This window comes from Salvia splendens, chromosome 16 (assembly GCF_004379255.2).
Source record: "Salvia splendens isolate huo1 chromosome 16, SspV2, whole genome shotgun sequence".
Classification (NCBI taxonomy): domain Eukaryota; kingdom Viridiplantae; phylum Streptophyta; class Magnoliopsida; order Lamiales; family Lamiaceae; genus Salvia; species Salvia splendens.
This window is the reverse complement of record NC_056047.1, coordinates 14,293,165-14,318,480: the sequence shown is the minus strand read 5'-3', so window position 1 is coordinate 14,318,480 and position 25,316 is coordinate 14,293,165. Positions and strand designations below refer to the sequence as shown.

General features: G+C 36.0%; 1 protein-coding gene across 1 annotated transcript; it reads right to left on the bottom strand.

Annotated features, from left to right (window-relative positions):
- Positions 1-2,439: 2,439 nt before the first annotated feature.
- On the bottom strand, positions 2,440-6,772 carry LOC121772686 (homeobox protein HD1-like). The gene is made up of 5 exons (XM_042169880.1): positions 5,877-6,772; positions 5,577-5,697; positions 3,149-3,339; positions 2,931-3,062; positions 2,440-2,850 (listed from the first exon to the last, which is right to left on the bottom strand). The coding sequence occupies exons 1-5, from the start codon at positions 6,183-6,185 to the stop codon at positions 2,710-2,712; spliced, it is 894 nt and encodes a 297-aa protein (XP_042025814.1). The 5' UTR covers positions 6,186-6,772; the 3' UTR covers positions 2,440-2,709.
- Between the last annotated feature and the right edge of the window lie 18,544 nt (positions 6,773-25,316).

The following is a 25,316-nucleotide window of genomic DNA, read 5'->3' as shown; positions in this document are numbered from 1 at the left end:
CGACCGGACGTCCGCCATTGGAGATGCTATATATTTACCCTTTTCTGGATATAATTATTAATTAACTAACTTTAGTCGTTGCAAAGTTGATTATCGTTTATTTGATAAGTCAAGTTCAAAAGGTTAGTTACACTTTTACATTTAACATTTATTTTAAATTTTAAACATAATAATAAATGGTTAGTTTTTCAACTGAAAATTTGGGTAGAACTGAGGCTCGAATAAAAATAATGACGTGAAAAAATATTTGTACGTTACTCCATTGTTGTAGATTTAGTAATTATATCAGATTGCAAATGGAATTTTCAAATACCGCAAAAGGCATTTTGAATTGGGTTTGCGAAACGATACATTTGGATAATAATTTATGCAGTCACAATTATATATGAAAATTGTGAAGAAGTTTGGGTGTAAGATTGTCGTGTATTCATATGTGGACGAGCTGCCGTATTTGACCTGGTATTACTTATTAAGGCCACCCGCAATGGGGCGCCCGATGGCGTCCATCGTCCTCGGGCCCGGACGATGCCCATATTGTGGGTGGCCGCCATCGTCCGCGGCCTACGTCCGCGGCCGATCCCGCAATGGGGCGCGCCCTACGTCGCGAACGATGGCCTATCGTCCGCACCATCGTCCGCGCCATCGGGCGCCCCATTGCGGGATCGGCGGACGATGATCACGGACGATAGCACGCGTTTTCGATGGCTATTAAACATCTTTTCTCATTCACTTGTTCGTACGAACATCGCACCTCTCTCATTTCGCTCATTTGTCACATTTCTACCTCTCTCAAATACCAAAATAAACCACGACGATGACGCCACTAGTTCTAGCTCCTCGGAGTCGGGTAGTTCGACCTCGGAAGCCTTAGATGCAACCGTTGAAGAGGCCATGGCGGAATGCTTAGCCCAGCGGCGACCGAGCCCCCCGCTAGAGTATTACCGTCGGGCTTCAATGAGGTTCTAGCTAGACATGCCTCAATGCGCAACCAACAAGACCATGTTCAGCTCATGAACGACAAGATTGAAGAAATGTGGGCCCGTAACCGCCGTCGCTGAGTTTGCGTATTTTTTTAATTCGTATTGTAATGTATTAATTTCTATAAATGAAATGAAGTTTTTTCTCAATTTTTGTTGTTATTTAAATATTCAAATAAAATGAAAATTCATAGGGCGCGCCTTAGGGCGTCACATTGCAGGTGGGGGTAGGAGGATAAAAATGATGACATAAGGCGCCCCATTGCTAATGGCCTAATCCTTGGGCTCGTTTGATAGTAAAATGAAAACTATAATTAAAATTGAGATAAAAATAGAGATTAATATCAAGATAAAACATAATGTTATTATTTGATATACTATAAAATACTAACACCAAGATAAAAAAAAAATGATACATTTGTTAACTCATCTATTAGTATTTTGTAGATTAAGATATAAATTTATGTTTTTGTCATTCCTAAATTCTCATACTATATCATATTCTAATCAACCATGGCCAAAAATAAAAAGTTATTGGCCAAAAAGAAAAATCAAAACTGGTGCACCAACCGAAACTAACAACAATAATCAAATAATAAGTCAGTCAGCATCCAAAAATAAATTGAGTAATAATGTTAATTACATGATACTTGAATATTATTGCATAATTTCGCTTATATCGGAAGAATCCGAGTTAATGATGTCTCCCTGGTCTTGAGAAACTGAAAAGATTATTGTATAAAATCAAGCCGATAGAGTAATTTCTTCCTATTTAATAATGTTTGTGTTGTTATATGGTTGGATAATATATATATATATATACGTGTAATATTGTTGGCATATAAATATGTGAAATAATAGTAGTAATAATTTAGTTGCAACTGACACACTTAATGACTCACGCCAACGCTTATTGATTGGAGAGAATATTTTAGTACTCCTATTAATTAAGTTATGCTTATTAATTGGAGGTGAAATATTTACTAATCGAATTGTGTTGTAGTACCAAATATCTCAAAATGCGTGATTTTTGTAATATGAATTATGTGACAAACAGTTGGATTTTTCAATTCAAATAGATAAATGTTAGTAATATTGGACCCATAAATATACAATACTAATGATGTTAGGTTATTCAATCTTTCTAAGAATTCCTAGCTCTAGCTTATTAGCCCATGACCAAGTTAGGCAACTGTCTCAACCGTTTTAGAGAGCCAAAATCGCCCCCTACAAACAGAGGTACATAAATGTTCTCCAACCATATTTAGGAAAATTCTCTCATTTCATTTTCATCTTTATCCATAAAAATAATACTATCACTCTTTTTAATTCAGCATTTTCACATCACCACATCAGTATGATAATACTTAATTCATTATTCTTGATGCAATTGATGGATTATCTATTTCTAACATCTATCTAAGAGTCATGAACAAATGCAAAGGACAGATACAAATTGAAATAACAAAACTAAGATAACATCACACGATGAATTATTACTCATTACAGAGCAGTTATTTCAAAGATGTTCACAGAAGTGAATCTGTTAGCAGGTTTAACTCAACCTCTGAAGATACAAAATCTACAAACATACATACATATTATAGATATATGCATGTATATATTCGATCCTCGGACAACCTAAGATATTATCTATGATTTAGCTAATCATCAGTCAGCAGAGCTGAGCTTGCCTTGTAAACATATCATATACGCTCTCTCAGCTCGTCGTCTACCTCTTTCTCTTGGACTTGAGAGACGTAGCTGACTGCGAATTGCTGTGCCAGTTTCGCTTCCTTTGGTTGATGAACCAATTGTTTATCTGCTTCAGCTGCAGACCCGTCTTCTCCACCAGCTTTGCCTTGTCATCCTCCTGCATAGCACACCACACCACCATCGCGCATAAACTTCTAAACAACGCCTTTTCTGAGGCTCGATATTTAAGAGACTTACAGTGGGATAAGGCCACTTAGAGTGTTGCTGCCACCAATTTTTGAGCACAGTGGTTGTGTCACCTGGCAACTTCCCTGCCCTTCTCTTCCTTAGTATTTCCTCTCTCACGTCTTCGATTCTTGATTTGAATCCCTGCAAATTCATTCAGTTCATTAAGATGATCATATTTGCTACAACAATGTTGATAACTTTGAAGCATGACAAGGAAAAGGTTTCACCTGTTTTAGCTCAATTTTGAGTTCTTGCCTTACTCGCTCCATCAAACTTCGCTCCGACTCAGTGGGAAGCAACGGGCCGAAGCCCATGAGGTCGTGCCCTTCCCCCCCGGATTGGTCCAAAGAGAAGTCCATTTGGAGTTCATCCTCATCATCAGACATGGTTGCACCACTTCCCTCTCCAAGTGCTGCCCCTGTTCATTTCGAAACAACAACGGAACGTATTGGTCTATCTCTATAGATATCAGTTTCTACTAATACAGAATAACATCACGCCAAATGCAAACAGAGTTTCGATCATGCATATGCAACATATTTTCTTCTGGTTTTGTAGTTGGAATTTTTACAATAATCCAATGGTGCAATGATCCAATTGTTGCTGATGATATAAAATAGATCAACCATGGTTCATTGAGAATTACTTTGGTGGATTTTTATATACACAATTTGAGGGTGTGTAATTTGAGAATGATAAGTAGATTGATAATCGTAGAACTGAGTATATGAAAAATAAGATGGCCAAGTAAGTTTACAATTAAGCAATTCATCAATGTAAATACTAGAATGTATTAATTTATAAGTGTTAGGTTGCATTGAAAAAAACAATCTTTATTGATTGTTGGAAGTCAAGTACTACAAAATAGAAAGTGGCAAGCATGAATGAACATTCTTGCAAGACAAGGTAGTATTACTTTGAGGAATGTGTTTTGTAAATTTATTTTAAGAAAATGAACAATAATTAACAAAAGATTGGAAAACTTTATTATAGTTTAGTGGTTCCCACCTTCTCTATCTAGTGTTCTCTAGAGTGGAAAATATGAAAAAATCTTATCATATCAATATCTAATTAATAATACTAGTAAAATATCATAAATTGGATGGAAAATAGGCTGTTTGGAAATTTTCTTTTTTCATTATCTACTGTACAAAACATATGGAAAAAGTGGGAAAATTGTGCAAATATATGTTTTCAAAAAACGCACCGTGAGAGTTCCCACATGAAACCACTGGGCGTGTTTTATACAATTGACTGAATACAACGATAATTGAACCTCAGTTGTTTCTGAAGCTTTAATATTTGTCTTTTCTATTGACCAGACTATTTTATAAATGATCAATAATTGCTATTGAATTATGGTGTCTTCATTGAGCATGAAAAAACATGAGGCAAGCTCTTCAACCGTAATATCTTGTCTAGTTGAAAATTTAATGCACAACTCATAGAGTAGTTGGTAACTATATCATCATATCACCACGCAGAGAAATGGTAGATATAAAAACATATGTATGTAATAATTAGAAGACAGGAAAAAGTTAGATGGCTTCATCATTTATTTCAAAGTGTTTTTTTGCCGATGATTTATAAATACAATATTTCACGTATTAACCTTTCTTTCTAAAAACCTTGAGAACTAATGGCATGTCAAATGGTGCTGTGTGTTTGAATTTTTGCAAAATAAGGTGAGATGAGCTACAATTTTAGCATAAAGAATTCATGTTATTTACATTAGTAAAATGCATCTAACATATTTAATGTTTCACAAATACTACTACAACGAAGCAAAATATAGTTAGCACATATACATCAAGAAATAGAGAAAAATAGAGAGGTGTTTACTTTGGATGATATATAGATTCATAAATAAAGATTATTAATGTGGAGTACATGATTTGACCATGTAATTGTCCAATTATTCAATCATATTTATTGACAATCAAGTATATAGCTCAAAGTAAACGCTACTCAACAAGATGAGTATTTGAAAGATGAAGTTGTCTTCTACTACTACCCAAGGTAGTTGGGATTTTAAATCAAAGGTCTAGTTGATTCAAACTACAATTATATATAGCAATGCAACAATAGCAAGCAATATAGAAATGCATCCTAATCGGTTGTTAGTGGGAAATATAGTTTAATTGTGAGTAACTTTGATTGTCAATTTGTTGTGCAATTCCTTCAACACTCAAACCCCACCTATAATCTCTTCCTAACAAAATAAACTACTCTTTCGATAGAGAGCACTCCAACCACCTCTTGTTGTACGGTCTCACTATCTTACAAAATACCCCAAATCACTTTCTTATCCTCTTGCCTACCAAATGAATCAGGCCATCCATAATATTTAATTATATCAATACACATTGATTCAAACTCAAGTGGGATTAGTGTAGATATTCTTACATATGCGTAAATATCAAAACTAATTTACATGGATGGAGACTTATCTAGGGTTAAAACTTTTAAGATTAAATAGCCACAACTCTTGAATAATTCTTTGAATCATATATATATACATAGCACAATGATAAATAACAATAAAATACGTATGTTTCTTATACTCTACTCTTTTCTAACCCCATAATTGAGACAAAATATGTATTTCATAAGATTTTGCACAGATAAAATATAGAGAGGAGAGGTGAATGATACCAGTGAGAGATTGCAGATTCTGTTCAATTTCACGGCAGGCCATGACTGCTTCCACAGCATGGACTCTGACATGCTGCTGCAGCTGCTCTCTAAATGAGCACAAAACTAACAAATACTGTGCCTGTTTTCACACAAAACAAACACACCCAAACAGGAAAGACAAAATAAAAATCGAATCTTTACACAAAATAGTGATTAATCATTCAAAAGAGTGAAAACCCACGAAAGATCACAGATTTTTAACAAAGCCCACGATGGAAAACAACAAGAAATCAAAAGGAGAAAACTGAAAAAACCTACCAAGAAATTGTCAAGCTCCTGCCTTTCATGGGGGGAGAAAGAGTGGGAGTGATTCTGGGCGTAGGAACGCAAGATGTGGTGAGACTGAGAGAGCTGCACGTCGATAAGGGGAAGCTGATCGATCGGCGTGGCGACGCGGAGGCATGCCACGTGTGCCGACAGCAGCTGCTCGTAGAGGGGGTGTGTGGCGATCTCCGCCTTGAGCTGGTGGTTCACCTCCGCCGGAGCCGCCGACATCGCCACATCATTCATCCCTCCAATTGGGCCAGAACCCATCATGCTCATGCCTTGTTCTTGCATATTTTGCATAAAGATCGAACCTTTTTTATGAGTGTGTGTGTGTGTGTGTGTGTGTGTGTGTTGATATATATGGATATATGTAACTAAGTGTATGGTCCCTTTTGCCGTATGATACGGTGAGAGAGAAGAGAAATAAAGAAAAGGAGAAAGAGGCGGTTTTGTGAGGAAATCAAAGCTATGAAAAAGAAGAGAAAAGAGGATTTGAAAGGTGATGTTGAGGTTTGAAGTGATGTGGTGAGGACCACTTGGAAAAGGGTTTATTGTTCACACAAGCAAAGCCTTCATCTGCTGATGTGATATATATTCACTGATCTCCTCAGACTTCTTCAGATGTTTCACAATTATGTATTGAACTAATTTTTTTCAAATAAACTAGTTTTTGGTTGCAGAAAATTTGGTATTGAGATATATATATTGAAAAGAGAGAGGGCAGTTTAATTTGTTGATATTGATGGGAGAGAGAGGGAGGCCTTATATTGGGATCAGAGGCACAAAACTTTCTGCACCTACTCAGCAGAGATGCAATGTTACACATATAGAGCAAAAGCCATTTTACTGATGGGGGAAATGATATTTCGGAAAATATTCAATTTTGTCACTTTTTGTTGCCTTTTTTAATCTTTTGCTGTGAGTAGAGAGAAATATATAGAGAAGTTGGAGATGAAGAAAGAGGTGTGGAATCATTGCCAGAAGAGGAGAGAGAGAGAGAGAGAGAGATGTGAGATGTCAGATAAAGATATCAATGATAAAGATGCATCAAAGGCCTCCCCCCAAAACAATTTTCATTTTGTGTGTTAAATTTAATTATTTATGTAAGAACATTTATGTGCAAGCAATAATAGTTCTCAATACTTTAACATGTTTGGTATGGAGAGTTATTGCCGTCAATTATATTAAATTTTAAATGTGTAATTGATACCCTTAATGAGATGAGATTAGGTTGTATTTTCTTTTCAATAACACCCATGTGCAAAATATCATTTTACACACATTGAATGTTTGCATGGTATCTGCAACACATACTTAATAAAGGCACCTCATAAACGGTTTATATCGGTCACCACATGCATCTGGAATAACTAATTTATTAATTTCATCATTAAAATAAATGATAATAAATTAGTAATAAAATATGTATAATTTGCATATGAAGAAGCAAAGTGCAATTTAGCATAAAATATCTAGTTAGAGACAATTGGTGTGATGTCAGAGTAGATGCTTAGACGTGAAACAAGTACTGTCTAGGGCTGAATCAGGTGATATAGTCGATAATTTAAAATTAAATCGTTCTAACTATTGTTTCTGATAGGGACATCTCATTTGATAATTAATTGCTGCAGAAGTCATTTTATTACAAATATTACTCCACAATAGTCTCTTTTAAACCCAATATACTACTGTAGAAGAAAATAAGGAGTAAATATTTTATACACTATAAAAGTAGAAGGGAAAGTGAAAAACTGGTCATTGAAAATAGCATTTTCCATCCCATAAATAGTGCCAATGTATTTTCAAAGAAACCTGCAGTTACTTTTTAACCTGTGAGGGCAATAAATATCCAAGTGATTAGCAGATACTTGTGACATATGTACAGAGCAAGTTATGGAGAAGTAGTAAAATTTCACAAGTCAACATATAAACAAGGTAAGGATATTGAATTTTGCAGTTTACAACATCAAATCTCACCTTTATATTCTCTGCAGATACGGAGGGGGGCAGACGACAACAGTAAACAGTCACGTTATTCATTTTTTCTTATCATGAAATTGGAAAACCATGATTATTTTTTTTTGTTTTTGGAATACATGTATGTTTCAAAACCACATTGTCATGTTTGGCCCAAACTTAAAGATTTTTTTAGTCGAATTGAAATATTAATGATGTGATTAGGATATTGTGACTTAATTAATTACTATAATTAAATCATAAATTAAATAAAGGACGTAGATTAAAGATATGAGCTCATTGGTCGGAGCCCATGTGACAATTAAAGTGTGAGTTAGAATATCAGAATATTTTCTTACATCTAGAATTGTTCCTACTTAAGATCAGAATATGCACAGCATTGATACCATTACTCCATTAGTGGTGAATTCAAGTGCAAAATTAGTTCAAATGCTGGAAACTAATAAAGCACTAAGTGATTTATGCCTATTATTTATAACTATCAAACGCAGTATTTATTATAAATTTAGATTATAATTTTGACTTTTATTTTGGTTACCTATTATTTGAGGATTACATCATTTGGTACTAGAAAGTTTTCATAGTTATATTGCAAACGATAAATACGTAAGTGATGATACATACATATATAACTATGGAATAAAAATTTAATGGTTAAGACACATCTCCGCATAATATGTAGTCAATCACAATTGCATAAGTCATTTTCCTGAGTTTTCTCATTCTTCAGTCTTTTTTCGCGATTGGAATTGACTAGACACATCAAGTAGCAACAACTTTTACTCTATAACCATGGTCTTTGATTTAGGAATTTTTAGTGACATATTCGATATATATATATATATATGGTCTTGTTAGGTTGAGATTTTTTAGCTTAATTGAGAATTGAGATGCATTTTCAGCCACTCATTTTGAAATGTCAACTGCAAGTAGATTATGTCAACTAAGGGGTATTATCGTCATTTCATTTCAATAGCCAGAATATCAAATGTCAACAACTCGTATTAAAATGTCAACAACTAAAAAAAATTAATTTTTTAAATTTTTTTAATTTTTTTTTTATTTTTTTTAATTTTTTTTATTTTTTTTTAAATTTTCGCGCGATATCAAATTTTTTTTTATTTTTTAATTTTTTTTAAAATTTAATGGTTAAGACACATCTCCGCATAATATGTAGTCAATCACAATTGCATAAGTCATTTTCCTGAGTTTTCTCATTCTTCAGTCTTTTTTCGCGATTGGAATTGACTAGACACATCAAGTAGCAACAACTTTTACTCTATAACCATGGTCTTTGATTTAGGAATTTTTAGTGACATATTCGATATATATATATATATATATAGGGTCTTGTTAGGTTGAGATTTTTTAGCTTAATTGAGAATTGAGATGCATTTTCAGCCACTCATTTTGAAAATGTCAACTGCAAGTAGATTATGTCAACTAAGGGGTATTATCGTCATTTCATTTCAATAGCCAGAATATCAAATGTCAACAACTCGTATTAAAATGTCAACAACTAAAAAAAATTAATTTTTTTAATTTTTTTAATTTTTTTTAATTTTTTTTATTTTTTTTTATTTTTTTTTAAATTTTCGCGTGATATCAACTACTGAGACATTATGTCAACTACGATGTGTAGTCTGCACATCAAATGTCAATAGCTCTGCACATCAAATGTCAACAGCTTATAATTGACATTATATATGTGTAGTTGACATGAATTGTATATGTAGTTGACATTATATGTGTGTAGTTGACATGAATTGTATATGTAGTTGACATTACATGTATGTAGTTGACATGAATTGTATATGTAGTTGACAAAAAAAAAAAAAATAAATAAAATAAATAAAAAAATAAAAAATCGAAAAAAAAATAATTTTTTTAAAAAAATTAAAAAATAATTATTAAATAAAATATATGATGAAATTACAAATATGCCCTTTCACAATTAATTAATGTAAAAATATTTTCCATGTGGCAAATTCTGGACCACTCATTTAATAAAAATGAGTGGCTTATAATGCATCTCAATTCTCAATTAGGCTAAAAAATCTCAATTGATCACAACCCTATATATATATATAGGGTCATGTTAAAGTCTTTTTCTATGCTTAGATTTAAGTTCCAATTTGATTTTGATCGTTGGATATGCTAGATGAACGAAGCGGATTTAAGTAGTATATAAGCATTCCGTAGTTCATTATTTCGTTAATTTGATTCATTATGAGGGTGAAACAGTAAATTTATGTTATCAAATCTGAAGAAAACGAGGAGCCGCGATTTTAGCGTGATACACCCACTACTTTCCATCTACCGCCTCATTCATCATAAACCGCATTTACTCCCGCTTCTCTCTCCAAAATCGTCTTCACAAATCGTCTCTCAACGCAGTCTCTCTACACATTCCTCACTAAAAAACCCTAGCCGCCACAATTTCTTCTCCACTCAATCTCCCAACGCAATCGCTCAACGCAATTCTCGCTTCAAAAACCCTAGCCGTTGATCGTCGCCAGGTTCCCGGTCCAAAAGTCGGCGAAGAGGTAGGTTTGAATAAGTTTAATTTCTGGGTTCCATCAACTCGATTTTCGCCATTTTCGCCGATTGTCGCCGCTTTATCCTCGTTTTTCGCAGCCTACCAAAACACCAACTCGGGGATTCACAACTTTTAACCCACAAAAACGGGATCTTTTCAAAATCTTATTCGACACGATTGCCATTTAAATAATTATTTCGTATTCATTGTGGTTAGGGGTGGCTCTTTAATTGATATGGTAATTATTGGGTGGGTTACAAGTGTTTTGTGACCCAATTTGTATACGAAATCTGCTAGGGTTCAGATTTTTTGGTACTTTTCCCAGATTAATATTGACGAAAAGAGGACGTCCTTCAACCTCTCAGCAATCTCAATCTGAATGTGGGCATTCTATCTCATTTGCATGTCGATTTAATGGAATAGTTGTCTGATTCTGTACATGAATTACTTGGTGAATGTAGTATTTGTATGTTCATTATATGATTGAATTTTTTCATTGTGTTACTTTTTCTATGCATTATGTATCCTGTTTTATGCATCATGTAACTGCAGTTGTACTGTGGTCAAATAGTGAATGTATTATTTGTATGTTCATTACATGATTAAATCTTTACATTATGTAACTCATTCAATGCATTATATATCCTTATTTAATGCAGCATGTTACTGCTTTTGTATATGGTCAAAGAGTGAATGGAATATTTGTTATGTTCATTACTTGATTTAATATGTGCATTATTTGGCTATTTGAATGCATTATGTACCATGTTTTATTCATCATGAGACTGCTGTTGGACATGGGTCAAAGAGTGAATGTACTAATTGTATGATCATTACTTGATGTAATCTGTGCATTATTTTGATATTTTAATGCATTATGTACCGTGTTTCATGCATCATGTGACTGCTGGTTGACATGGGTCAAAGAGTGAATGCAATAATTGTATGTTCATTTTTTGACCGGATCTGTACATTATTTGGTGATTTTAATGAATTATATACCATGTTCCATGCATCATGTGGTTGCTGGTTGACATGGTGCATTATTTAATGAAAATGTGACACAATATTGATAGCTTCCCATTTAAATAATGTTATGATGTTGTATGTAGGACAGCAGCGAAGTAGCTGAGATTCAGGAACAATGAAGTGAAAAAAATCGCAGATAAATACTGTGAAGGCAGATGGATGAAGACGAATCTGTACATTATTAAACTAGTAGTATACATTATGTATCAAATATTATGCATTATTTGACCGCTGTGTACATAGGTGAATAGGTGAAAGTCATATTTCCTTGTGCATTATTTCATTACTTCTGTACACTATTTATCAAGTATTATACATTATTTACCAAGTATTATGCATTAGTTGACTGCTTGTGTACATGAGTACAATCACCACTGTACAAAATCAACAAAAAAACATCTCATCCAACATTTACGTTATATATCATAAATGGTCCATTACAGAAATTAAAATAACCATTATAGAGTAATATATGTACATTATGTGTGTCACTAAAAACTACTTCCCTACCCGATATAATATCCTGTTCTATGCATTATGTATCCTTTTGTTATGCATCATGTAACTGCAGTTGTACTTTGGTCAAATAGTGAATGTATTATTTGTATGTTCATTACATGATTAAATCTTTACATTATGTAACTCATTCAATGCATTATATATCCTTATTTAATGCAACATGTTACTGCTTTTGTATATGGTCAAAGAGTGAATGGAATATTTGTTATATTCATTATTTGATTTAATATGTGCATTATTTGGTGATTTTAATGAATTATATACCATGTTCCATGCATCATGTGGCTGCTGGTTGACATGGTGCATTATTTAATGAAAATGTGACACAATATTGATAGCTTCCCATTTAAATAATGTTATGATGTTGTATGTAGGACAGCTCATGTCTCGACCATTACTGAACCTAAAATAACCATTATTTAGTATAATATGTACATTATGTAAATCAGTCAAAACTACTCCCTAGCCGCGATGATATCTAAACCCTCGTTTTATAACTGAAACTCGTGGACTTTGGTAATGATTTTGTCAATTAGTACATACTACACCCTAGCCCCAAGGATTGCTAAACCCTTTGGGAAAACAAGAAACGTGCGCCGAACAAGCAAACACGACAAAACTTAAATTAAAGTGGTCATGAAAAATGTACATTATAGATCACAAATGATGCATTACAGAACCTAAAACAACCATTATATTACAAAATATGTACATTATGTGTATCAGTTACAAAATACTACCTAGCCGCTATGCTTTCTAAACCCTAGATGAATGACTGCAGCTCGTGTACTTTGACGATGTTTTTAAGGCTTAGAACATACTACACCCTAGCCCCAAGGACTACTAAACCCTTTCAGAAAATAAGAAACGTGCGCCGAACAATCAAACACGGACAAACTTTAATTAAATTTGTCAGTAAAAGTGTACATTATAGATCACAAATCGTGCATTACAGAACCTAAAATGACCATTATATACTATAATATGTACATTATGTGTATAAGTTAAAAACTACTACCTAGCGGATATGATTTATAAACCCTAAATGAATGACTGAATCTCGTGTACTTTGGCGATGATTTGCTTAACTTAGTACATACTACACCCTACCCCCAAGGAATCTTAAACCCTCGGGGAAAAGACGAAACGTGCGTCTATCTATCATACACGACCAACTGTAAATAAAATTGGTCAGAAGAAATTTACATTACATATAACAAATCATGCATTATATATCCTAAAAAAACCATTATATAATATAATACGTACATTACGTGTGTCATACTCGCGGTCCTACGTACAAGTTGTGTTTCACCCAATATACTACTACCCTAGCCACCGGAATTGGGCAACCCTAGGGGAATGAAGAAAACCTAAACCCCACCTTATCAAAACCTGGAATCATGTTTCCATATAAATATATTGAGACATGACTACCGGCTCATTAAACCTAATCATTGTCGTTTACATATCATGCATTATATAGGCAATATCATCCATTGCATATTCACATTTGGTGCATTATTTGAAGCCGTTTAAACTACTAACCTAGCCACGACGAAAACTAAGACCTAAAGGAATGCATCATACTCGCGGTCCTACGTAGAGTTTGTGTTTCACACAATATACTACAACCCTAGCCCCCAGAATTGTTAAACACCTTGGGAATAAATGAAACGTGGGAAAAATAATCATAGACTTCAAAACGTGGGAAAACCTTTTTGCAATGAACGAAACCTACAACCAAACGGTTTTCAAGTTCTCTAATCTATTTAATCTCAGCATAAATTCTACTTAGATTACCTTCTTCCATTGTTGAAGAAAACGAAAACAATAATATGCCGAAAACGATGCGGGTGTGCTCCAAGAAAATAGAATTTGAACGCGAAATAAAAACCAATGCAAATTTCGCCAAAAAATTTAGAACACCAATTGTCTTCAATGGAGAATGATGGGAGAATAACCGGTGACAGAGAAGAAATGATTCTGGAATCGTTGAATAAAACCGCTGCAATCTTTAGATGGAGATAATCAAGCACTTTCCATAACCGACGTTAATATGTATACCATAAAAGCCCTTTTCTATTTTTTCAATGAATAAAAAGAAATAATCAGGCTCTATTTTCGGCCTTAGGATCTTGAAAATGGATGACCGAGATTGAGAAGGAGATTGGATTAATTAGGGGAAAAGGATTTGAATACAATCCTATATATATATATATATATAGGATTGTATTCAAATCCTTTTCCCCTAATTAATCCAATTTCCTTTTTAATCTCAACCGTGTATTTGTGCTGATCCAATGGATTAAATATTTGAATGGAATTATCAGATTTTATGATTTATTAACGTGAGAAGGGTAGAATAGAGATTATCTATTCTAATTAGTTATGGAATGCTGCGAGATTTCCTCCGTGCGAATTATTGCAGTTTCTCAGAAAAATTGGTTCCAGATTTAGTTTAATTCATTCTCCTCCGACGGAGTCGTGCCGGTGCAGAACGAATCGGGTCAATACGTACCGGGTCCCGTCGTGAACGGATTCCCCACTTTTGAAATGGATTACGCGGTGCCCAAGCCATTCATGTACAATTTCACCTCGCAATCCATCAGCCAGAGAGTATGCTCCTGTTCCCCTCTTTTGATTTGATAAACCCTAATTTGGTGGATATGCGCAATTGATTTTGAAATTGCTAATTACAGGTGTTGTCGTCGTCAATGGAGGTGGGGGTGGTGCCGGAGGCGGCGGAGAGCTTGGGGAAGAGCGAGAGCGTGGCGGTGCTGGGAATGGATAGAGAGGCGAGGGTGCTGAGGTACAGAGAGAAGAGGAAGAACAGAAAGTTCGAGAAGACGATTCGATAGCGTCGAGGAAAGCGTACGCGGAGACGATGCCGAGAATTAAAGGGAGATTCTCGTAGCGGTCTGAGCTGGAGGTGGAGTCGCACCTCGGTGGCGACGCTGCGTCGTACGGTTGTCCAAATATGCAAAAAGTTCGAGAAGATGATTCGATATGCGTCTAAAAAACGTTGTCCAAATACACGAGTTGCAGTAATTCGTCGGAGGTTGCACATAATGTATATTTTGTATATTATAATGCGTAGTTTAGATTCTATAATGCATTCTTTGTGATATGTAATGAACATTTATCCTGACCCGTTTAATTTAAGTTGTGCCATGTGTCGTTGTTTGGCGAACGTTTCTTATTTTCCCTAAGGGTTTGAAAAGCCTAGGGGCTAGGGTGTAGTAGAGATGCCCACGGTTCGAAAACCGGCGGTTCCGGTTCGGAACCGCCGGTTCCGGTTTTGGCGGAAGCGGAACCGGAACCGGACCGTGAGGCTATTTCACGGTTCCGGTTCCGGTTCGAAAACCGGGCGGTTCCGGTTCCGGTTCGGAACCGCCGGTTTTCCGGCGGTTTTGGCGGTTCCGGTTTTTGAACCGGCGGTTTCGCCGGTTCAATTATTATTTTTTTTTTTTTTAAATTTGAAATTTGGCTTTATACAACAAATCGGAACAAGACAATGCATAATTCAAGCACAAATAAGACGAATAAGGAGAAAATGAAATAAATTTTATTGATTTTGAGTTGTAACGGACAACGATACATTACAATTTACAATACATAAGTATACAATACAACAACATACAACAATGTAATATAATTTACAAGTGTCGTCGGGCGTCGGCTCGTCGCCTCGTCGGACTCGGAAGGTAAATTTAAAAAAAAATGAAATGGGGGGGAAAAAGGAAAAATTGAAAAGGGCTTGAGATCAACTTAAACTTTCAAAGTTAAACTTTTCAAATTTAAGTTGAGTTGCCTACGTATCCACAATTTTATTGAGGAATCAAAGCCCACGTAGTTCTCTTACCTTGGGATCAACCCTTTTTTCTTGCAAAATGTTGCCCATTTTCTAAGCAAACACATATCAACACGCTATATACACATTGCTACATTTCTAATAGGGGCAATTTGATCTTCCAAAGCAATCAATGCATCTCGAACACACATAGTCAGAATATTATTCAAGCATCTAGCATGGAAAAAATTAGTACTAATAGATAGTTTGTTCTGATTTTTTCCATGCTAGATGCTTGAATAATGTTCTGACTATGTGTGTTCGAGATGCATTGATTGCTTTGGAAGATCAAATTGCCCCTATTAGAAATGCAACAATGTGTATATAGCGTGCTGATATGTGTTTGCTTAGAAAATGGGCAACATTTTGCAAGAAAAAAAGGTTGATTCCAAGGTAAGATTTCATAGATCATTCAGGATGCGGCTAAGTTGTACTTGAAGATCATTAAAATATATTCCGCATTTGATATTTATCAAATGGGGAATATATTTTAATGATCTTCAAGTACAACATAGCCGCATCCTGAATGATCTATGAAATAGGGGGGAAAAAAAAAATTGAAAAGGGCTTGAGCTCAACTTAAACTTTCGAAGTTAAACTTTTCAAATTTAAGTTGAGGTGCCTACGTATCCACAATTTTATTGAGGAATCAAAGCCCACGTAGTTCTCTTACCTTGCTTACCTTTTTGGTCGGCAGTGCTCGCCGTTCACCGCCCCCGTCGACTCATTGCTAATGTTGAGTGCTATCGCTTCTGACCTCGTCATCGCCATCGGAAGAAAATTCTTCACCATCACTCTCTACACGGAAGTCGAAATCCGGCTCTTGTGCTCTCATGTCCGCCTTTGCCCAATCGTCAAGTAACATAGTGGCTTCCATGTTCTTGGCGGAGAGATTGCTCCTTTTGTCGTCTAGGACACAACCGCCGACACTAAAAGCTTGTTCAACGGCGACGGTGGAAGCGGGAACGGCGAATATCTCCTTAGCCATGATGGAGAGTATCGGAAACTCTTTGTCATGTGTTCCCCACCAATTAAGGACGTCAATTTGTTGAGTAGGAGGACCTGCATCTTGAAAAATAGAGCGCGATTCCAAATATATATCTAATTCACTAGTCGCTCTAGTCCTATTGGTTGTAGTACCGTATAGATCTTGCAATTGTGATACTACGTCGGGATCGATCATGACATTGGAAAAATCCCCTCCACCAAAATCAAATGTAGAAGGACTAGGAGGAGCACGTACCTGGTGAGCGGTGTTATACCGCATTTCATATTCCGCGTAGAGAGAACGAAGTGCACTATCTAACCTATGTTTGATTTCATCAACATCCGGAATACTTAGTTCGAAGCATTCTCCTCTTGTCAAGCCCATTTCGCGGAGTTGAGAAAAATCCAAAGCGTGCAAACAACCATAGTACATGTCTAAAATTTTATAAACACCATGCAACTTCCACTTTGGATCCAAGCATTTTGCAATCAAAAACACATTTGGAATACGTGAAAAATATTTTAACCATTTTTCAACCATGTAAAACAAAATAGCCTTCAACTCAACGAATTGAGTATTTTTCACACAAGTTTTAAAACCAATTGCCACATACATGCAATGCTCCAAAACGCGCACAGAAGTAGGATAATAAACACCGGATAACTCAACAGTGGCATTTTTGAAAGCGCGGAATAATCGAAATAAATCCATGCTGTGGTCCCAACAAGCGGGTATCAAAATCAAATCAGAAGGAACATGAGGACAACTTCTAAAAAAATCACATAAATACTCAATGTGGTTCAAAGTCGACTCCAACATATCATATGTCGAGTTCCACCGAGTTGAAACATCCAAACGAAAGTTGGTGTACCTGCATTGCTTACCATGACAATATCTCTTCCAAGCTCTACCAATAGGAGCTTTGTTATGAATCAACTTCACAGCAGTTCTAATAGGATCAACATACTTTTGCCACAAATCGATGGCATCTTGAACACACAAATTCAAAATATGGGCAATACATCGCACATGGAAATATTTACCATCAATAACAGGAGAACATGCACTGATTAAATCATCTATGCTAGCAGTGTTAGCGCTAGCATTGTCAAAACCAATAGAAAAAATTTTATTGATCAATTGAAATTCATTCAAAACTTGAATGATCAATTGAGCAATTGCTTGTGCAGTGTGTGGTGCGGGAAATTCCCGAAATGCAATCAAACGTTTGTTTAAAGTCCAACTGTGATCAACGAAATGCACCGTGATGCCCATATACGAATTTTTACAAAAACAATCAGTCCACACATCAGAACAAATAGAAACTTTATGCCCTAAGTTAATAATAAACGTACCTAATTGCGCCTTCTTTTCCATGCATTGTCGAACAACGGCTCGCGTCATTGAAGTTCGACTCAATTTTCTTGCAGCGGCATTATATACTTGCCGCATACTCGACTCAAAAGCATCGTTATCAAAAGCATTGAATGGAAAATGTTTCATAACGGCAAATCTAGACATCACATTAAGAGCATTTTTGTGATCATATTTCAAAAGAGTATTGCTACACATACCTGATGTTTGGGATGAACCCGTCGTCCCACTTCCGACTCCATGTTGAAAGTTGAGTTGAGTTTGGGTTGGAGCGATACCAAACTCGACCGGATGCGCTTTCTCCAGGTGACGGGTAAATGTACCGTACCCTCCACCCTTTCGGAATGTGTATACGTTTTCGCAATAGTTGCAATACACATTATAAGTGTTTAGATCGTTACTATCTTGTACCCTCTTGAAATGTTTCACGAAGATGTTTGAGGTTAAAGACCTTTCAGCTGGTCTAGGAGGTTGAGGAGGTTGTCCACGTCCACGACCACGACCACGCCGACTCCTTGGTGGTGGTGGGGGTGGCATTTCTTGAACCTCTTCTACCTCCTCCCCCTCCTCCTCGTCGTCATCATCATCATCATCATCGTCTTCATCAACATTCACGGGGGTTGGACTTTGTTGGGAATAGGCACCGCGACCGGGAGCACCACTACCGGTACCAACATAAGCATCGCCTTGGTATTGAGAGCGAGAGAGAGCAATAGCATGTGCCACATCTTGCTCTTCTCGAGCCTACAAAATAATATTTGTATTGTAAATACAAAATAAAATTATGAACAATAATGAAATGTAATTCAAAATTAATGAAATTAGTAGATAATAAATATTAACCTGCCACTCATCCATGTTCATTTGAGAAATTTCATCAATAACGGATCTCCGAGATGGCCTCTTGGCCTTTCCCTTTCCCTTATCAACACGACCTTCTCGGGATGAAGACATATTGGAATGGTATGTAGAAATGTAGAAATATGGAATAATATATTTTTTTTTGTTTTAGTAATTGAGAAAGAAAGACAACTTATAGAACTACGGGAACAAGTATAACTGTATAAGTGTATAACAATGCGTAATAAGAGTAGCAATTGCGTAATTAAATGGAAGCACAATAGCACAAATGAGAAATTGGAGACAAAGAGAGAGAATTGAGAGATTGAAGAGAGAAACTCTTATTAACACAAGAGTGGGGTGAATGTAAATGAGGATAGAGGGGGGTATTTATAGAAAAAAATGAGGGGGAAAATGGAAGAATTCGAATTTGAAATTTAAAAAAAAAAAAAAAATTTGAATTTTCACAAAACCGGCGGTTTTGGCGGAAAACCGCCGGAACCGGCGGAACCGCCGGTTTCCGGGCCAAAACCGCCGGTTTCCGAAATAAAACCGCCGGTTCGGTCAACGAACCGTCTGCAAAAGCTGCTCCATTGTCGCCTCGTGCTCTGCGCCGCCTCGAAAGTCACTAAAACCGGCGGTTAACCGCCGGTTTTTTCCGGTTAACCGCCGAAAAAACCGGCGGTTTCGACCGTTTTTGAAGATCACCACCGGCCCCCATCCCCCTGCCTCGATTTAAGCGCCGGAACCGGCGGTTCCACGGTTAACCGCCGGTTCCGAACCGTCCCGAACCGCCGGTTCGGTGACGGTTCCGGTTCGAAATATCTTGAACCTGAACCGGACCGCGAACCGAATTGCGCCGGTTCCGGTTCGGGAATATTGCGCCGGTTCCGGTTCCGGTTCCGGAACCGCCGGTTCCGGTTCGGCGGTTAACCGCCGGAACCGGAACCGGTGGGCATGTCTAGGGTGTAGTATATTCTAAGTCTAAAAAATATTTTCCAAATACACGAGCTGAAGTAATTCGTCTGGGGTTGCACATAATGTATATTTTGTATAGTATAATGCGTAGTTTAGGTTCTGTAATGCATTCTTTGTGATATGTAATGAACATTTATCCTGACCCATTTAATTTAAGTTGTGTCGTGTGTCGTTGTTTGGCGAACATTTCTTGTTTTCCCTAAGGGTTTGACAAGCCTAGGGGCTAGGGTGTAGTATGTTCTAAGTCTAAAAAACGTTGTCCAAATACACGAGCTGGAGTAATTCGTTTGGGTTTCCACATGCATAACGCGTAGGTATATTTTAAAACAGATATACATAATGTACATATTGTGTAGTATAATGCGTAGTTTAGTTTCTGTAATGCATTATTTGTGGTATGTAATGAACATTTATCCTTACCCGTTTAATTTAGGTTGTGCCGTGTTTTGATGTTTTACACACATTTCTTGTTTTCCCTAAGGGTTTCATAAGCCTAGGGGCTAGGATGTAGTATGATCAAAGTCTAAAAAACGTTGTCTAAATACACGAGCTGCAGTAATTCGTCTGGGGTTGCACATGCATAGCGCGTAGGCATTTTTAAAAACAGATATAAATAATGTACATATTATGTAGTGTAATGCGTAGTTTTAGTTTCTGTAATGCATTATTTGTGATATGTAATGAACATTTATTCTGCCTCGTTTCATTTAAGTTGTGTCGTGTTTCGATATTTAGCGCACGTTTCTTGTTTTCCCTAAGGGTTTAACAAGCCCAGAGGCTAGGGTGTAGTATGTTATAAGTCTAAAAAATGTTGTATAAATACACGAGCGGCAGTAATTCATCTCGGGTTGCACATGTATAGCGCGTAGGTATTTTTTAAAACAGATATACATAATGTACATTTTAGTGTAGTATAATGCGTAGTTTAGTTTCTGTAATGCATTTTATGTGATATGTAATGAACATTTATCCTGATCCGTTTAATTTCAGGTGTGCCGTGTTTCGATGTTTGGCGCATGTTTCTTGTTTTCCCTAGGGGTTTAACGAGCCTAGGGGCTAGGGTCTAGTATGTACAACAACAACCACGTGATGCATAAAACAGGAAAAATAATGCATTCAAATAGCCAAATAATGTATAAAATCACTCAAATAATGAACATACAAATATTGCATTCATTCTTAGACTCGTGTACAACAGCAGTCTATTGATGCATAAAACAAGATAAATAATTCATAGAAATAGCTAAATAATGTACAAATATTGCATTCACTCTTAGACTCATGTACAAGTTCCGTGACGTCTTCCTTCTGCCGTGGAGTTAAACTCTTTATACAATTCATAAACTCTGTAGGGGTTCGTCGACAATACAGATGGTCGACGTTCCTACCCCTTAGTTTCCTATCCTCCGTCTCTTCCGGAGCTGTACTAGTCCCGGCCTCTGATAAGCGCTCCCTGAATTTATGGTTAATTCCTACTGGCAGTATATCATCCACCGCCTCATCGATGTCCAATCTTAGCTACTTTCATGTTGTACAACATACACAATAATAACATACAATTAGTTACATAATTTACAGACTGGATAAAATAATGTGGACAGTTATACTGCATTCACTTATACACCATTGTACAGAAGCATCAAAATAATGCCTAAAAACTGATACATAATGCATTTTAATAATCAAATAATGTTCAGAATAAATCAACAAATGCACCAAGAATATTGTAATCACTCATTGTCTCATGTCCAACAACAGTCACATAAAGCATAAACCATGTTAAATAATGCACTAAAATAACTAAATAATGTACAGATCCGGCCAAGTAATGAACATACAAATATTCAATTCACTCTTTGATTCATATACAACAGCAATCACATGATGCATAAAAAGGATAAATAATGCATTCAAATAGCCAAATAATGAACAGAATCACTCAAGTAATGAACATATAAATATTGTACTCATTCTTAAACTCGTGTACAACAGCAGTCAAATGATGCATAAAACAGGATATATAATGCATAGAAATAACTACATAATGTACAGATTCGATCAAGTAATGAACATGCAAATATTGCATTCACTCTTTGACCCATGTACAAGATTACGGAATATGACATTCACCTATTCACCCATGTACACAAGCATTCACATAATACCCAATACTTGATAAATAATGTAAACTATTAGCTAAATAATGTCCAGATTCAATAAAATAATGCACACAAGAATATTGCATTCAGCCATTCACCCAAGTACACAAGCAGTCACATAATGCTCAATACTTGACAAATAATGTAAATTACTAGGTAAATAATGTACAGATTCAATAAATACTGCACACAGAAATATTGCATTCACCCATTCACTCATGTACACAAGCAGTCAAATAATCCCTATTAATTTATAAATAATGAATACTAATAGTTAAATAATGTATAGATTCAATCAAATAATGCGCATAGGAATATTGCATTCACCTAATCACCCGTATACCCAATCAATCAAGTAATGAACATATAAATATTGTATTCACTCTTAAACTGATGTACAACAGCAGTCAAATGATGCATAAAACAGGATTGCAATATTTACATCAATACCATGAATTCTATATGCAAATGAAATAGATCCCTCACCTTCCAGCCGGCGTTGGTTGAGATCTTGAAGGCTAGTGTTTTGCGTGAGGTGGCTCTGCAAAATCACTCAACATCAGTTATATTAATGCACACAATCATGCAAATAATGTACAAACTCGACTACATACTATTCTCAGTGACCACCACCAGCAGATATAGAATTCATCTAACGATGCATATAATGAATTTAGACAGACAGATTAATCGGTTGAATCGTGGTGTGGGTGGTGTATTACGGGCAAAAACACGGACACACTTGTAACAACTCGTAGATTGAATCAGTCCAATAACAATCGAAAAACACTACCTCCAGAAGCAAACGCGGTGATATCTTTTTCAGAACAGCAACGGAACACTCGTTGAATTTCAGAATGAACGGCGAGCCCTTGCGTGGTGGCGGCTAGGGTTTTACTATCGGTGGGAAATTGAGAACGGAGCGGGAGAGAGAAGCGGAATTTGATTCGGCGTTGCGTAGATGGAAAGTAGTGGGTGAATCCCGCGTAAATCTCACCCAGAACGTTTGCATTTTTTTAGAACATAAAATTACTAATTAACCCTCATAATGAACGAAAATCACTAAATAATGAAGTACGGGATGGTTAAGTAGGATTGTAATCCGGATCGTCCATCCTCCAGATCGGACGCTCCAAATCGAGAAGCAACTTAAATCTAATGCACGAAAAGGACTTTAACATGACCCTATATATATATATATATATATATATATATATATATATATATAGGGGAACATTATTCTCCTTTTCAATACTAACATCCTTTGTTCTTCTTATTAATAGGCGTTAGATTGTAGTAATCAACGGTCCAGATTTCTACTACCAATATTTATCCGTGTTGCATTATGGAACCTGTGTTTATGCATTATAAGGCTAAAAGTGTCATTCTACACAAATAGAACTGCCAGAATTTGGAAATGGCGAAATTTTTGGGATTTGAAACATCCGCCTCTTCATTCTCGGTCATTAAGCTTTGTAAACCCTTTCTCCACTCTCTCCACTATTTAAACCCTAGATCTCGTTCGCCGCTCTGAATTCATTGAAGAAATCGTCCAATATTTCAACACCCACCCTCCACCGTTGCTAAGACCGAACCGATATCGGCGTCAAGGTACGTTACTTTCCTGTAATTTTGTTGTAGCCACGAAAAATATAAACTGGAACAGCGACAATTGTCGCGGCTCATGAAATTCACACTGAATTTTATTGTTTTGGGTATAAAAGCATGGATATTGTTATCCGAGTGGGTTATATTGTTTGGGCTGAAATTTCTCTGCATCCGACTGTGGTTTTTGTGTTTTGCGTTTGAAATCATGGATTTTGGTGTTTGATTTGGTTATTTCCCGACAGATTTAGAATGCCTAAGCGAGGACGTCCGCGCTCACAACCATCCCAAGCTGCAGGTATATTTGCGGCGCTGCTTGTGCTATTCAATATTTTATCCGTCTATTTTGTGGAAGGATAATTGCATGTTGGATTATTGCATTATGTGTATATGTAGGTTTCATTATGTGAAGTAAATGATGCATTATTGCGGGTGTTGTGTTTTTTACTGACTAGACTCTGACAAAATTAGATTTGTGCATTATTTATGTTGTACTATGCATTATTTAACATGATTTTTGCATTATGTTGGCTATATTATGCATTAACACGGGTGTTGGCTACGGGGGTTAAGCAACTCCGGCAAAGTATAAATCTGATTATTGTTTGGTGTGGGAAGTGCATCATAAATCTGTAATCATGCATATGCTGTAGTTTATGGTTCATTATGAGTTGTATTCTTGATATTGGTTACTAGTTTTTTGGTGTAATACATGTGCATTTTTTGGGTTTAGACAATGCATTATGTCCTATGAAATGTACATTATGTTAAGTATAGTATGCATTATAACAGGGTATTATTAGAATCTGCCATTGTGCAGCCGGTGTAGTTAACTATTACGAGTATAGTAAGCACATCAGCGGTGTTGATTGTATTTGTTAATTGCCTCGTATCAGAAACTAAGTTTCAGGTTTTTGATTAAATTGACAAATATTTTATCTGATTGTAATAAGTGCATTATTTGATTTGACAAACGCATTATGGGTACTGTTTTATGCATTATGTGTTCTGACTGAGGCAATATTTGTTGTGATTAATACATGTGCATTATTTGCTTTGTTTAACGCATTATTTGCTTTGTCATACGCATTTTTGATTCTGTTTTATGCATTAAGTATCAGGGTGTTGATTAACTTAATGCACTTCCCACAACAAACTTACACAACTCCTATCATGTTGTCCTTTGAGTTGGTGATATTTTCTGATGTGTTGTGTTGGTTGCTAATATCAGAGAAGCAGCTTAGAGACAAGATAGACGACGCAGTGGAAAAGGTGATCGACTCTATTGTCTGAAAGAGATTGCGTTGGCAAAAAAATTCAGAAAGAGATTGGCTGATGTAGGCCCAAGTACGTCTAGAAGTGAGGGTGAGCCAAATCAACCTACAGGTCGAAAAGGTGATCGACTCTATTGTCGACGAACGCCGTCAGAATTCCTTAATTGCTTGAAGCAGTTGAATCCTTATCATATTCCACGTAATGTAAATGACACAGTAAATAATGCAAGATGTAAAACAAATAATGCACTTATTCAGAAATGTATTATGTGCAGTACGTTTATTTATGCAGTGCA